We start from the raw sequence: 15,959 nt of genomic DNA, 5'->3' as shown, positions 1-15,959 counted from the left end.
TATGCTGCTGTATCCAGTTGGCCAAGATCTTGTTTAATATTTTGGCATTTATGTTCATCAGAGATATTGGTCTGTAGTTTTCCTTTTTTGTTGTGTCCCTATCAGCTTTTGGTATCAGGGTGATGTTGGCTTCATAGAAGGTGGAAGGGAGTATTCCTGTTTCTTCAATCTTATGGAAAAGCTTAAGAAGTATGGGTACTAAGTGTTTCCTGAAAGTTTTGTAGAATTCATTTGTGAAGCCATCTGGTCCAGGACTTTTGTTGTTGGGGAGATTCTTAATAACAGTTTCAATTTCTTTGTCTGCGATTGGTGCATTTAGATTTTGTAGTTCTTCTTGGTTCAGTTTTAGAAGGGCATATGTTTCTAGGAATTGTTCCATTTCTTCCAGATTCTCTAGCTTGGTGGCGTATAGTTCTTCATAGAAGTTTCACATGATTCTCTGGAATTCTGTGGTGTCAGTTGTGATATCTCCTCCATCGTTTACAATTCTATTAATTGAGTCTTCTCTCTTTTTTTGTTTGGTGAGTCTGGCTAGGGGTTTGTCAATTTTGTTTAATCTTTCAAAGAACCAACATTTGGCTTCATTGACCTTTTGTATGGTTCTTTTATTTTCGATGTTGCTTATTTCTGCTCTAACTTTAGTGATTTCTGTCCTTCTGGTTGCTTTAGGGTTCCTTTGTTCCTCTTCCTCTAAGTCCTTGAGGTGTGCAGTAAAGTCGTTCATTTGAGCTTTATCTTGTTGTTTAATATGTGATTGTATGGCTATAAGTTTCCCTCTCAGTACTGCTTTCGCTGTGTCCCAAATATTTTGATAGGTTGTGTCTTCATTTACATTTGTTTCCAGGAACATTTGAATTTCCTGCTTGAGTGACTCTCTGACCCAGTGGTTCTTAAGGAGTATGTTGTTTAGTTTCCAAATTCCGTGTCTTTTAATAATTTTCTGTTTGTTGTTAAATGTTAGTTTTACTCCATTGTGTTCTGTGAAAATACTTGGGATGATTTCGATGCTCTTAAATTTATTGATGCTGTCATTGTAGCCTAACATGTGGTCTGTCCTTGAGTATGTGTTATGTGGATTTGAAAAGAAGGTGTATTCCAGTTTTGGGGGGTGAAGGAGTCTGAAAATGTCCAAGAGGTCTAGTCTGTCAATCTCTACATTCAATTCTCTTGTATCTTTGTTGATTCTCTGCTTTGTTGATCTGTCTAAGTGTGAGAGTGGGGTATTGAAGTCTCCCACTATTATTGTATTACTATTGATGTATTTTTGAAATTCTTTCAGTAAGTGCTTGACATATTTAGATTGTCCCTCATTGGGTGCATAGATGTTAATAATTGTTAAGTCTTCTTGGTTTATTGATCCTTTAATAATTATGTAATGTCCTTGCCTATCTTTTATTACTTTATTTAACTTAAAATCTATTGTGTCTCAGATGAAAATGGCTGTTCCTGCCCTTTTTTGTGGTCTGTTAGCCTGTATGATAGTCTTCCATCCTTTCATTTTAAGTCTGTGTATATCTTGTTGTGACAGATGGGATTCTTGCAAGCAGCATATGGTTGGGTTATGTTTTCTGATCCATCCCCCCACTCTGTGCCTTTTGATGGGCGAGTTTAAGCCATTGACATTTATTGATATTGTGGATTTAATGTATTGTAGTGCCATTGTTCAAAAAAAAAATTTTGTTTGCTCTGATATATTGCAAGTATTATAGTGATGTTCTTGTTTATAAGAGGTCTTTTAGAACCTCTTTCACAGCCAGTTTGGTGATGGTTGCCTCCTTTAACTGTTGTTTGTCTAAGAAGGTTTTGATCCCTCCATCTAGTCTGAATGAAAGTCTAGCAGGATATATTATCCTTGGTTGAAACCCTTTTTTCATTCAAGGCTCTATAGATATCTTGCCATTCTCTTCTGGCTTTTAGAGTTTGAGTGGAGAAGTCTGCAGATAATCTTATGGGTTTTCCCCTGTATTTGACTTTTTGTTTCTCTCTTGCAGCCTTTAGGATCCTTTCTTTATCCTTACTCCTTCTCATTGTGACTATGCTGTGTCTTGGTGTCTTCAGGTCTGGGTTGATTCTGTTTGGAACTCTCTGGACCTCTTGAATCTTGATGTCCTTTCTGTTATTCAGGTCTGGGAAGTTTTCTTCTATTATTTCCTCTAGAATGTTTGCTTCCCCTTCCTCTTTCTTCCTCTGGCAGGCCAATTATACGAATGTTACTTCTTTTGAGATCATCCCATATGTCTCTGTTGTTGTTTTCAGTGTCTCTCAATCTCTTTTTGAGCTCTTTCACCCCTTTCTTAGTTTTCTCTAACTCATCCTCTGACTGACTAATTCATTTTTCTGCTTCTGTTAGTCTGCTTTCCCTTGCCTCAGCTTCTTTCTTCATTACAGCTATTTCAGTTTTCAGTTCTCTAATTGCCTCAAGATAATCAGTGTTTTCCTTGGGGGTCTCAACTGTTGTTTCCCTAATACTGCCATTCCTTTACTCCAATGTTGTTTTCATTTCTGTGATTAATAAGTTTATTATTGCTTGCATACTTTTCTTATCTATGGTTACTTCTGGCTGATTTGTAGTTTCTTCTGGGCTCCTGTCTTCATTCATTGGAGTAGCAGTTTTATTTGTTTTTGATCTACCCATTTTTTGATTTATGTGTTTCTTATTTTTATGCTCTGTTGTTCCTCAGTTGCTGTGTCTTGAGTACAAGCAACACTGTACTAAATACCTTTATGACAAATGCACTCACCAACCTCAGGAATTGCAATAGCAACGGAAGCAAGTATTGAAGCATTTTAATCACTACCAGTTAGGCAGACAATGTCTCCAGTCCGTGAAAAAATAGCAACAAAGTCAAAGTGAAGAAGAAAGAGGAAAGAAAGAAGGGATAGCAAGAATAGACAGTTATGAAAATCTACTATCCACTGTATATTCTAGAGGTAACAAGAGGAGAAAGGGAAGTAGAGCAGAGATACACGCATGTAGAGTCCATTCTGAGTCAGATTTCTTCCCCCAAATAATTCACAAATTCAGAAAGGCAAAGAAGAAGGAAGAAAGAAGTGTATGACAAGATAAAAAAAAAAGAGAAACAAGAGAGAGAAAAGAGAAAAGATAACAAAAAGAGCTGAAATTAAAGAGCAGTGAAAGGAAAGTTTTTTTTAATTGATTACTTTATTTTTTATTTTATTTTATTTTTTTAATTATCTAGGAGGATGAAGAAGGGGAGAGTCTGTAGAGGAAGTAGGAGTAATGAGACAAGTTCCTCTCACAATAGATAAGATGCCCACTACCCTAACAATGAAAGATACCCTAAGAGTTAATTCTGATCAACCTATGGGGGGTGGGGGAGGGAAGATATATGCCTTTATATAATATTAATAATAAAATAGAGCAGGCTAGGTCACTGATTGTCAGAGAAATGCAAATTAAGGCAACACTAAGATACCACCTCACTCCTGTAAGAATGGCATACATCAAAAAGGACAGCAGCAACAAATGCTGGAGAGGATGTGGGGACAGAGGAACACTTTTACATTGCTGGTGGGAATGTAAATTGGTACAGCCTCTGTGGAGAGCAGTCTGGAAAACTCTCAGAAGGCTAGACATGGACCTTCCATATGATCCAGTAATTCCTCTCCTGGGGTTATATCCCAAGGACTCCATAACACCCAACCAAAAAGAGGTGTGTACTCCTATGTTCATAGTAGCACAATTCATAATAGCTAAAACCTGGAAGCAACCCAGGTGCCCAACAACAGATGAGTGGCTGAGAAAGCTGTGGTATATATACACAATGGAATACTATGCAGCTATCAAGAACAATGAACCCACCTTCTCTGACCCATCTTGGACAGAGCTAGAAGGAATTATGTTAAGTGAACTAAGTCAGGAAGATAAAGATGAGTATGGGATTATCCCACTCATCAATAGAAGTTGAGTAAGAAGATCTGAAAGGGAAACTAAAAACAGGACCTGATCAAATTGTAAGTAGGGCACCAAAGTAAAAACCCTGTGGTGAGGGGTAGACATGCAGCTTCCTGGGCCAGTGGGGGGGTGGGAGTGGGTGGGAGGGATGGGTCACAGTCTTTTGGTGGTGGGAATGGTGTTTATGTACACTCCTAGCAAAATGTAGACAGATATATCAGTAGTTGATTAATATGAGAGGGGGAAAATCAATTGTATGTCTCAAAGTTTTTCAAAACACAAACTGAATCTTTTTAATATATAGGCTGTGTATTTGATATGCGGGCTCTCTCAAAAGCCTAGACCAAGTAGATTAGAAGCATCCAATAGCACAGCTATATACAAGATACTGGATACTGTACAGCAAACCATAACAAAAGGACTTTTCAAAGTTAACCCAATTACCAAATAATGTGATGATAATATTAACTATCGATTGTCTTTTTGAACCCTAAGACAGAAGGAACCTCACATCTCCACTATAGAGCCCCTATTTCCCCCAATCCTGGAACCCTTGGATAGGGCCCACTTTCCCGTATGCGTCTCCCAATCCATACCAAATAATATTGCATCCGCCGATCAGAACCTAACCAATGCAACTGTTGGATAGTATGCCAGCTCCCCCTGGCTTCTGCTTAACCATATGCCTATATAGGGATAGATTGAATCCCATTCAAAGCTTTGGTCTATTTACATAAATCACTTTTACATTTACATAAATGGAAATTGCAAAAAAAATTGTCACTAAAATGTGTTAACTCTAGTAACCTGAGTTTGCTTAAAAACCCAATGTAAAAATAGTTAAGAATCAATATATGTGACTTAAATTCGGTATGAAAATTTTGCTATATAGAGACTGCTACATGAGGTCACATAAGATGACCTTTACACGAAATTATAAAGATACCTAAACCAATTATAATCATTGAGTTATCAATTGTAGTAAACTTCTAATTTGTTACAAAGTTTTTTCATAAGTAATCGACTACAGCTATGACAAGCCTTCTCATAAAGAAGCATCTGCTCATATAGAATCCCCAGAAATCCATCTTGGACCCCTGACCTCTGACATCTCCCACAATTACAGCCATCCCCCGAAACCCATGATGTGACCTGACACGATCTGGAGAACCTGATTCACAGACTCCAAAGGACAAGACTTTCCTACTGCCTTTCTCTCAACCATCAGTGTCTGCTCTTCCTGCTTCTGTTTCGCCCATCATGTTTTGGCGGTTCCAGGTCACTCTCTACAGAGAAGAAAAGTTCCAGTGGCTGTCCTCCTCCATCAAGATAGACATGTGGCATTTAATTCCTGGCCGTTGACATTGGACTGATGCTTCTATAGAACTTGCTGGACACTCCTTTTATACTGCTGGACTTCTTGAAGAATGACTATAGCAGTTCATAGAACTTTCTGCCAGCTGACTCGGGATTTTGCAATGCCAGATCACCCCTCTAGCCCCTCAGCTTATCAGGCCCCCACTCCTCCACCCATCAGGTTCACTCTGTCTCTTGCTACTCTTACTTATCCCTCCCTGTCTTGTGCTAGTTCTTTTTGAAGACACTTACACACTATCATTCTGCTTTCTTCCCAACAGGTTTCTGTTCACCCCTACACTGCTATTCCCTGACAGAGATGAAGCCTTTTACAGACATTGACCCAGTTATATATGGCCATTAAGTAAGAAGGAGATGTTGGGGAATTGTGAGGATATGGTTGAGCTTGGAAAGGCTTGAGCCTGAGGGGTGTGTCAATACTGTTAGTCTCTCTCTCCACGGAGAGGTTGAGCAAGGAGGGACAGTAGAACCCCAAAAAGGTGTGCCTCTTATCAGTCTCCCTGCCTCACAAAGTGCCCCGCACTCCTGATACTATGGCAAATAGTTAAAAAGAAAGGTTCCAAAGTCCCAGGTTCAAGCCAGGGAAGTGCTCTGGTAAAAAACAAGTAATAATAAAAATTAAAATAAATAAATAGAAGTTACTTTGTTCAATAAATACCCATTGAGCTTCCATGTCAGGCATTCTTCTCATAATTCTCATTCTCATAATGTCTGCCTTCTTGCAATTTCTTTTTCTTTCTTTCTTTCTTTTTCCCCCCTAATTGTTTTACTAAATAGGGCAGAGAGATTGAGGGTGGAAAGGGAGATAGAGAGGTGGAGAAAAGATGCAGACTTGCTTCACTACTGGTAAAGCATCTCCCCTGCAGGTGGGGAATGGGGATTTGAACCTGGGTCATTGGTTTGGTCATAACATGCACTTAACCAGGTGTGCCAATACCCCCCCACAGCTTATGTTTTAGAGGAAGGACACATACAGTTAATTACCTGTGTGAGTAGCAAGTTAATTTGAGGTGGAGGGTACTAGAGATTATACATGCAAAGCATGTGCTTGATTACTAAACTATACTCTTGGGCAATAAGTTAATTATCTGATATGTTAGGGAGACATAGGTGATGTGGAAAGAAGAAAACTAGTGGGGTTGGGGGTGGGAAGGATTGGTGGGGGTTAGTCTTGGGGGCAGCAGGAAGTGGAAAAGCTGCAGCATTAAACAGGGCTAGATCCTCACCAAGGACAGAACTCTTGGTATTTCTGTTTAGTTTCTAATTTTTTCTTTTCTTTTTTTTATTTATAAAAAGGAAACACTGACAAAACCATAGGATAAGAGGGGTATGACTCCACATAATTCCTACCACCAGAACTCCGTATCACATCCTCTCCCTTGATAGCTTTACTATTCTTTAACCCTCTGGGAATATGGACCCAAAGACATTGTAGGATGCAGAAGGTGGAAGGTCTGACTTAGTAATTGCTTCCCTGCAATACTCCCAGCCTGCCTCTCTCTTTTCCTAGTGAGGTGGATTTCTGGGGAATTAGAGCTCCAGGGCACATTGGTAGGGCTGTCTGTCCAAGGAAGTCTGATTGGCATCATGCTAGCATCTGGAACCTGGTGGCTGAAAAGAGAGGTAACATACAAAGCCAAACAAGTTCTTGACTATCTAATGTCTTTCTAATCCAGCTTCCTCATTTGTACCATTGGGAAGATAGTGATTCAGAGAGCTTCCAAGGCCCTCTGCCACCATCTCTGAAGCAGCTTCTTCCAGGGTGCTTATGAGGATGAAACTATGATAACCATAGACAATGTTTCACAGATTGCAACCCAGAAAAGCCCATCAACAAATAATAGTCCTATAACTACAGTTTGAAAACAGATTAATTAGAGCCTACATGAAAACAGTTAATTCTATGATATTTACTATATAATTGGGCTGCTTTTGCATTGAGTTTTTTCATAACCATGAAAGTTTAGATCCTGTTTCTAGTTTTTGTCCCTCATGTCCTGGGAAATTACATTTAAGCTGGAGGACTTGTGGTTCACCATAGGCTCTGTCTGCCCATGCTGATCGATGTGGTGTACACCTGGGTGAACGGCACTGACCTTGAGCTACTGAAGGAACTGCAGCAAGTCAGAGAGCAGATGGAGGAAGAGCAGAAAGCAATGAGGTAAAAATATTTTTTAATTTCTTAAATTTTCATCAGAGAGAGACCAGAGCACTGGGCAGCTCTGGCATATGGCAGTACTGGGCTTAAATTTGGGATAACCTCAGGCATACAAGTCTGGTGCATTACTGTTGCACAGCTTTCTGGATTAAAGTTTTTTTTTTATTTAATTAGTTAATTTTGGATAGAGACAGAGACATTGAGAAGCAAGGGTGAGATAGAGAAGAAGAGAGACACAGTATTGTTTCACCACTCATGAAGCCCCTCCCCATTAATATCAAACATACTAGAAACAGATAGTTTTTTAAATGTATATACCTTTGGCCATTTAATCAATTTATTTTCTTTTTAATGGGATTCTGGAGAGCTGATATGATTTCCTTTCTGCTTCCTGAGGAATATTTACTAAGGACTCCCTCTTCCCTTCATAAGTAACATGGAACATGACACCCCAGGTCACTGACTTGTACATGTATCACACAAAAATGTCTCCCTTTTAAGATAACTATTGTGGTCACAGTGGGAAGCTTGTGATGTTATTAATTATTCCATTGAACTATTTATAATCTATCAACTTCTGTCATATCTATATAACTAACCTAATCAACATACTCAGCTCTTACCTACTAGTTAAATTTCAGTGGAGCAACCCAAGAAAACCAATGTCACAATTCACCTCTTATTCACATTTATTGATAGCACTGGTCCTTGCCTTAGTAACGAAATATATTTTCTTTCATTAGAGAAATCCTTGGGAAGAATGCAACAAAACCAACTAAGAAGAGGTAAGCATTTTCTTTTCAGGAACACAAATTGAAGAACTAGAGTAAAAACTTGAGTGCACAGTATTTTTATTTTCTCTGTTGCTCCTATTCAATCCTCTTTCTGTTATTTTTTTGCCCCCAAATTAAATGCATACATTTGATGGGGTACTCAGACAATGGTATGGTTGATTGAGAAACTGTTTTATTTACATATATATATAGATAGATAGAAGGTAGATTTTTTTTTTTTTTTGCCTTACATCAGAGAACTGTTCAGCTCTGGCTTAAGATGGTACAGAGGATTGAACCTGGGACTTTGGAACCTCAGGTGTGAGAGGCTCTTTGCATAACCATTATGCTATCTACCCCCCTCTCCCTGGGCTTTTCAGATTGTAACTGACCAAACCTATATTTCAAAGGTACAACTGAAATTTGTTAAAAGTCAGAAAAGTTTTCTTTTCTTATTGGTTTTATTGGTACACTTAAGCATCAACTTACATCCAGTGTTTTCATTTATAGAATTTTCTTTTTGCCTCCAGGGTTATCGCTAGGGCTCAGTGCCTACACTACAAATCCATTGCTCCTGGAGGCTGTTTTTCTCATTTTGTTGCCCTTGTTTCCCTTGTTGTGGTTGTTATTGTTATTGTTGTTATAGCTGTTGTTGCTGTTGGATAGGACAGAGAGAAACAGAGGAGGAGAAGACAGAGAGGAGGAGAGGAAGATAAACACCTGCAGACCTGCTTCATCACTTGCTAAGCGACCCCCCTGCAGGTGGGGAGCTGGGCGCTTGAACTGGGATCCTTGCGCCGGTCCTTGGGCTTTGCGCCATGTGCACTTGACCTGGTGTTCTACTGCCCAACCTCCCATTTATAGAATTTATACCCATCACTTAATTGTATTCAGTATACATTTTACTTAACACTATCTTAACTATGACTTATATTTAAGAACCAGGGAAGAGAGTTTGTTTAGCCTAGTGAAAAGAATTAGATATGTCCACCCTGATTTGAACCCTACCCTATTCTCATTGGTTCTTCTCCCATTTTTTAATTTAATATATTTTTTTTCTTTATTTAATGTGACAGACAGATACTAGTGTACTTCTCAGCTTTGGCTTATGGTGACACAGGGGACTGAACCTGGGACTTTGGAATTCAGACATGAATGTCTCTTTGTATAGCCATTATGCTATCTATACCATTTTTTTTTACAATTTCTTTTTAAAATTTTTTAAAAATTTATTATTGGATAGAGACAGAAATTGGGAGAGGAGGGAAAGTAGAGAGGGAAGTAGACAGAGAGGCACCTACAGCCCTGCTTTACTACTTGTGAAGCTTCCCCCTGCAGGTAGTGACCAGGGCCTTGAACTCTGGTCCTTGCACACCATCTGGCCCTAGGTTGAGTAGTTTTATATATTGCTTACTAAATAATTGTAGCTCTCACTTTGTGAGCTTTCTGATAGTTTCCTTTGCCCGTTTGTTTATTCAAGTAATGTGCTCATTTTAGGACTTTCTCCCCCCCCTTTTTTGTATATTTAAATAGACATATCTCATACAAATTCATCTTAGAACCTTGTGATAGTTTTCTTTGTATCTGCATAGGGTCATTCATACCTGTTGTATTTAAATTTAAATATATTCAAATTGGAGTTGGTAGTAGTATTTGTAAGTTCTTAAATACCATATAGATTTCTACCTCTTAATATGCCTAATTATGGGTTTCTATGGAATTATGAACTGTCTGTTTTTGTTTACATATTTATTAGATAGAACCAGGAAAATTTGATGAGGGGCGGAGAGAGAAGGAGAGAGAGAGATAGAGAGGTAGACAGACACCTGTAGCACTACTTCACTGCTTAAGAAGCTTTCACCTTGCAGGTGGGGACTGGAGGTTTGAACCCATGTCCTTGTACATTGTATTGTGTGCACTCAACAGGGTATGCCATTACCTAACTATTTTTGTCACTGGGGCCTCACGGCTCCAACTTGAGCTTGTCAGATGAAAGAGAGACAAGGAGGGTGAAACACCATAGTACCCAAGCTTCTCGCAGTACCACACTACTCCATATGTTGTACCAGGAAGCAAAGCTGGTAGGTACCTCCCCCACCTTTCCAAGGCAAGACCCTTGAATAATTTTTAAGCTGCTAAAAAGTGCTTAATTTTTTTATTTGTGATTACAAATAATCTTACAAGATTGTAAAATTACAGTGTATAGTTCCACAGCACACCTGCCATCAATACTCTGGGTCCCAACCCTTTCATCTATTTATTTATTTGTTTGTTTATTTATTGGGTAGAGGCAGGGGAAAAATCAAGAGAGGAAGGTGATAGAGGTGATACAGGGACACTTGTAGCACTGCTTCACTACTTGTGTAACTTCCCCCTGCAGTTGGGGACTGCGGGCTTGAACCCGGGTCTGTATGCCTTTGTAACATATGCACTATAATGTGTGCTCTCCTGGATAGGCACCCAGCCCCACCTGCTGACTTCTTAAGTTTCAAGAATTCCTCCTTTACACAAAATACATGTGTATTATATAGTTGTTTTGTATGTAGCATGTAAGTTTGACATGAATGGATAAGTTATATCACAATATGATGATTTCTTGAGAGGCCATGAAGGAATCTGGAAGTTTTAGCAGTAGTAGTGAGCTTGTAGTAATGGATTAAGTTTGCAAGCATGTGTTCTCGAGCATGGCGGTGTCTCTTCCTAGTGAGAAGCAGTTGGAGTGTCTGCTGACTCACTGTATTAAGGTGCCCATGCTCATGCTGGACCCAGCCCTGCCGGCCAATGTCACACTGAAGGACCTGCCATCCCTCTACCCTTCTTTTCGTTCTGCCACGGACTTCTTCAATGTTGCAAAGCCCAAGAACCCTTCTACTAATGTCTCCATTGTGGTTTTTGACAGTACTAAGAATGGTAAGAAGTGCTTATGCACATTTTATTGTTAATGCTTTACTTGTTTATTGAGAGAGTGAGGATACTAGAGCTCCACTCTAGTGTCTGCAGTGTTGGGATTGAACCCAGCGCCTCACACAATACAAGGCCTATGTTCTACTTCTGAGGCACCTCCCTCGCCACCTTGTGGGTACTCTGAAATTGTGTCATAGTTGGATGTTTGAAAGGAAGTTTTGAATGGGACAGAAACAATTCAGTCTTAGAAAAAGGCTATATAAATTGAAAATAAAAACAATAAAAAAATACTACCGTTGTATTTTAGCTCTAAATTCCAAAGGAATCACATGTTTTACTCTGTAGTACACAAATGCCTTTCTCAACTATGGTCAGAAGCTTAAATCTGGCAATTATGTTCTCCATATTCTCTTGTCCCAGAGTTTTTCTAGATGTTTGTTTGTTTGTTTGTTTATTGTTTTAAACCAGAGCACTGATCAGCTCTGGCTTATGGTGGTGCAGGGGACTGAACCTGGGGCTTTTGGAGTCTCAAACATGAGAGCCTCTTTGCGTAACTATTATGCTATTTATCCCTGCCCTCTAGAAACTTTTTTTTTAATTAAGTGGCACATCTCATGCAGTCATGTGACAACCCAATCATCACGATTCTCTACAAGCTTTTTTAAACTGTAGAACTCAGCAAGATTATTTTTGATAGGTTGGATGGAGCACACAGAGAACATTCTTACTTTTACATTTGATGGGGTATCGATGATATATAACTCTCTGTGTTCCTATCCCTTGGTTAATGTGTAGTGGGTTCTACCAGACATGGCATATATTTGTATACTAACCTTAACAAGGTAACCCCATAGCATCTCATGCCACCTTTATGGATATAACAGACACAAAGAGGTTAGATCTTAAGTTAGGTGGATCTTGACCAATTTTTCCCAGAGAGTATCAATTACAAAGTTTATTTAAAAATAAACTTTATAAAAAATATATAAATATATATTTATATATTTTTTATATATAAATATATATTTATATATATTATATAATTATATTATAATTTATATATATTATATAATTATATTATAATATATAATATTATATATTATATAAAATATATATTTATATATATAAACTTTATGTTGTGAAGACTTTCTTTTCTTCAGTTTACCAATTGTATATGTACACACACGCACACACACACTTTATTTTTTCTGATTTTATTTCCTTTTTTCCCCTTTATTGGGGGATTAATGTTTTACAGTTAACAGTAAATACAATAGTTTGTACCTACATAACATTTCTCAGTTTTCCACATAACAATACAACCCCTATTAGGTCCTCTGCCATCATGTTCCAGGACCTGAACTCTCCGCCTTCTACCCTACCCAGAGTCTTTTACTTCGGTGCAAGACACCAAAGTGTATTGCACACACACACACTTTTTTAAATGAGGTTTGGAGAATGAATCCAGGACTTTGCTTATTTCTGATCCCACCGAGCTTCTCCCTCCTCCCACTCCCCCCACCCAACTACTATCCTGTTTGTTTGTTAGTCTATTTATTTTTCCACCACTCCCATCATCAAAGGTCTATGTCCCTATCCCCACTTCCCTAGATAACCACTATAGTTCTCTCACAGTCTTGGAAATAGGTTGACACTTTTTTTTTTTAATCCTGTATTTTGTGAGAGGGAAAGACACCAAAGCTGCTTGGGGCTCCCATGTAGTGCTGGGAATGGAACCTAGGACCTTACTCATGGTAAGGCTTATGCTCTTGTTACTGAACTACATCTCTCAGATTCCCCCAACTCTACTTTGATCCTGCATTTGTTAATTTTTTTAAATTATTTTTTAAAGATTTTTAAAAAATATTTATTTCCTTTTGTTGCCCTTGTTTTTTTATTGTTGTAGTTATTATTGTTGTTGTTATTAATGTCATTGTCGTTGGATAGGACAGACAGAAATGGAGAAAGATGGGGAAGACAGAGGGGGAGAGAAAGATAGACACCTGCAGACCTTCTTTACCACATGTGAAGCAACTCCCCTGGTGGAGAGCCAGAGGCTTGAACCAGAATCCTTATGCTGGTCCTTGCACTTCACGCCACCTGTGCTGCATTTGTTACTTTTACCCAGGAGCCTCCTTCTTTGAGATCCAGCTTTCCTGTGACTGTTCTATGCAGCAATCTCTAATGTGACAGTTAAAATTTTAATTGTACACTGATTTACACTGTACTCCCTTTTAAAATTCATTTCTCTCCACCAGCAATTGCTTTTAAATCACATATTTCATTAGTTTAGCAACTCTCTAAATTCTCTGTACAGTGTCTTGCCAGATGTCATAGAAATTGAAAGAAACATGCCTGTGTGTTATTTTCCTTATTGTAGTAGAAGATGCCCTCACGGGAGTCTTTAAAGGAAACAGCAAACATTTGATATGGAGGGGCTACTTGGTATGTTATTTTAAATGCAATTGCATTTTTGTTGTGTGCTAGAAGTAAAATGTCAGTAAATAACCTGTTTTACCTTGAGAGGCTTTTTACTGTTTGCTTTTTTCCCTCTGGCCAGCATACAAATATTAATGAATGTTGATTTAAGTAATCTTGACATACTGATTTTGAAGCTTATATGATACAGTCAGCCTTCACTTTTTCCTGCTGTGAGTTTTCACCAACTTTATACTTCAGAAGAGTGAGTTGCGTCTTTTCTACTTCTTATTTCAGACAACAGATAAAGAAGTCCCTGGGTTAGTCTTAATGCAAGATTTGGCTTTCCTGAGTGGATTTCCACCGACATTAAAGGAAACAAATCAACTGAAAGCGAAGTTGCCAGAAAATCTTTCTTCTAAAATAAAGCTGGTAAAAGCAAGCACAGTTCATTTAATATCCAGCCCTTCCCTTGTGGCCCATTTCATTCATACCAATCAGGGCCTCTGCCCCCCACCTGTGGTGGGTGTGGGAGACCACTTGGGCTGAACAGGGAGTGTCAGGAGACTTCCTTTAGGATGGTCCTCCCTCTTCTGCAGGGCCTTAGTTAGAGATTGTGTTGGACTTGTGGGGGACCTGTTTTTGTGGGGACCATCACCTTTCCACAGGGTCAGACTGACTCTATCCCAGGGTCAGACTGACTCTACCCGACATTTATTGCAAGCCATTCTCAGAACTCCAACCTCTTGTGATTAACTTCAGGACTTAGGACTCCTGATTATTGGAGGCTAGAGAGGAAGTGATAATGAGGAAGAATGGAAGGAGTGTGTCAGCCTATTTCTTCCTGTGACTGTCTTCCATCAGCTTCTGATGAGAACTCTGAGAGTGAGGCCTCCTGTCACGAGATTCCCCAGTCCAATGGGGCAGTGTGTGTGCGGGGGGGAGGGGAGCTGGGTAATGGTGTGAATGAAGCCCTTCCTAAATTGTGGGGTGTTATCACCAGGTTCAAGCCTCCCCTCTGCCTCCCACCTAGGGGGGACGCTTCACAAGTGGTGAAGTAGGTCTGCAGCTGTCTTTCTCCCTCTCTGTCTCACTCACCCCCCTCAATCTTTCTCTGTTCTATCCAATAAAATAGAAAAGAAAGGAAAAAAAAAAGTAAAAAATGGCCACAGGGAGTGGTGGATTCATAGTGCCAGCATGGAGTCCCAATAAAACCCTGGTGCTGTGCACACAACTGGGCTTTTAGTTATAACAGGGACAGAATCAGAAGCATTTCAGCTGGCCCTGCATAGAGGAACCACCTCCTTACCCCCACCTCACCTCCTCACCCTCAGCCGAGAATGGAGAGAAGACCACTCAGAAAGGAGGAGCAGCCTGAGCAGAGGGAAGTTGTGACACAGTGGTGTTCCTGAGGACTCTAGGCAGGGATTTTACTGCTGCTGCTGCTGCTGCTATAGTGAAAAAGACAGTTTTTTAAATTTTAAAATTTATTTATAAAATGGAAATACTGACAAGACCATAGGATAAGAGGGGTACAATTCCACACAGTTCCCACCGCCTGAGTTTTGTGTCCCATACCCCCCCCCCATAGCTTCCCTGTTCTTCATCCCTTAGGGAGTAGGGGCCCAGGATCATTATGGGGTGCAGAAGGTGGGAGGTCTGGCTTCTAAGGCTTGATTGAGTAAGAGCTTCTGCCCTGGACACTGAGCTTGATCTTGGAGGCAAAGGAGGAAGGAGGAGGAAGACTCTTGGTCTGTTTCTAAGAAACACAGTAGCTGAAGGATTAGACAGAGGGAAGCTTTAGGCAGAAAAACCAGCTTGGCCACTTCCACCACAACCCTGCAAGACATTCGGGTTCTGTAAGTGCTTTGGCAGTGATGCCAATAGTCAGGATAGTTCCAGAAACAGCAGAGAGAGACCTTTAACCTGACTTGGTGACTAAATCTCTGTGGCAGGAGAGGAATGCAACAATGAAAGGGGAAGTGGAACTTCTGTTAAAGATGGAAGATATGGCATTAACCACACTCAGAGATTGGGAGGGAGGGGGGGAGAAGCCAAGTTTTTTGGGGAGAAGGAAGCCCATAGCTCACTCTGTGTGTAATGTTTTAAGTGGGAGGGAATGGCTGCTATGAGTTGGGCTTTAGCAGCTGCAGGACTGAGCCAATCTGTACCCTCTTCCCTCCATGTGGCTTCTGATTAACCCAGACCTCCGTTCTGTCCCAGAGGCCTCGTTTGGCTGGCTATGAGTATCTCTGGACAGCTACTACCTGTTCACCTTTGTACCCTTAGTGGTTACCTCTGGCCCTGGCACTTTTTTTTTTTTGGAGGGAGGGAGGTGTTGGGGTGGGAGACTCTTAAAGAATATTTGTTGAAGGAGTGTTCCAGAAGAAAGTTGGTGGCCTTAAGGACAGCT

At 39.8% G+C, this 15,959-nt stretch overlaps 1 protein-coding gene across 1 annotated transcript in view; it reads left to right on the top strand.

The window, feature by feature from the left end:
- LOC132539336 (N-acetylglucosamine-1-phosphotransferase subunits alpha/beta-like) overlaps positions 1-15,959 on the top strand; it is a 47,190-nt gene that overhangs the window by 23,083 nt on the left and 8,148 nt on the right. Inside the window, exons 2-6 of the mRNA XM_060193496.1 lie at positions 7,310-7,454; positions 8,195-8,236; positions 10,929-11,134; positions 13,509-13,573; positions 13,844-13,978. Coding sequence (XP_060049479.1) covers positions 7,310-7,454; positions 8,195-8,236; positions 10,929-11,134; positions 13,509-13,573; positions 13,844-13,978 — 593 coding nt within the window. The remainder of the gene's footprint in view (positions 1-7,309; positions 7,455-8,194; positions 8,237-10,928; positions 11,135-13,508; positions 13,574-13,843; positions 13,979-15,959) is intronic.

The sequence above is a fragment of the Erinaceus europaeus genome, chromosome 7 (genome assembly GCF_950295315.1).
Source record: "Erinaceus europaeus chromosome 7, mEriEur2.1, whole genome shotgun sequence".
NCBI classification, from domain to species: Eukaryota; Metazoa; Chordata; class Mammalia; order Eulipotyphla; family Erinaceidae; genus Erinaceus; species Erinaceus europaeus.
Note: the sequence above shows the minus strand (reverse complement) of the source record. Positions and strands in the feature narration are given on the sequence as shown.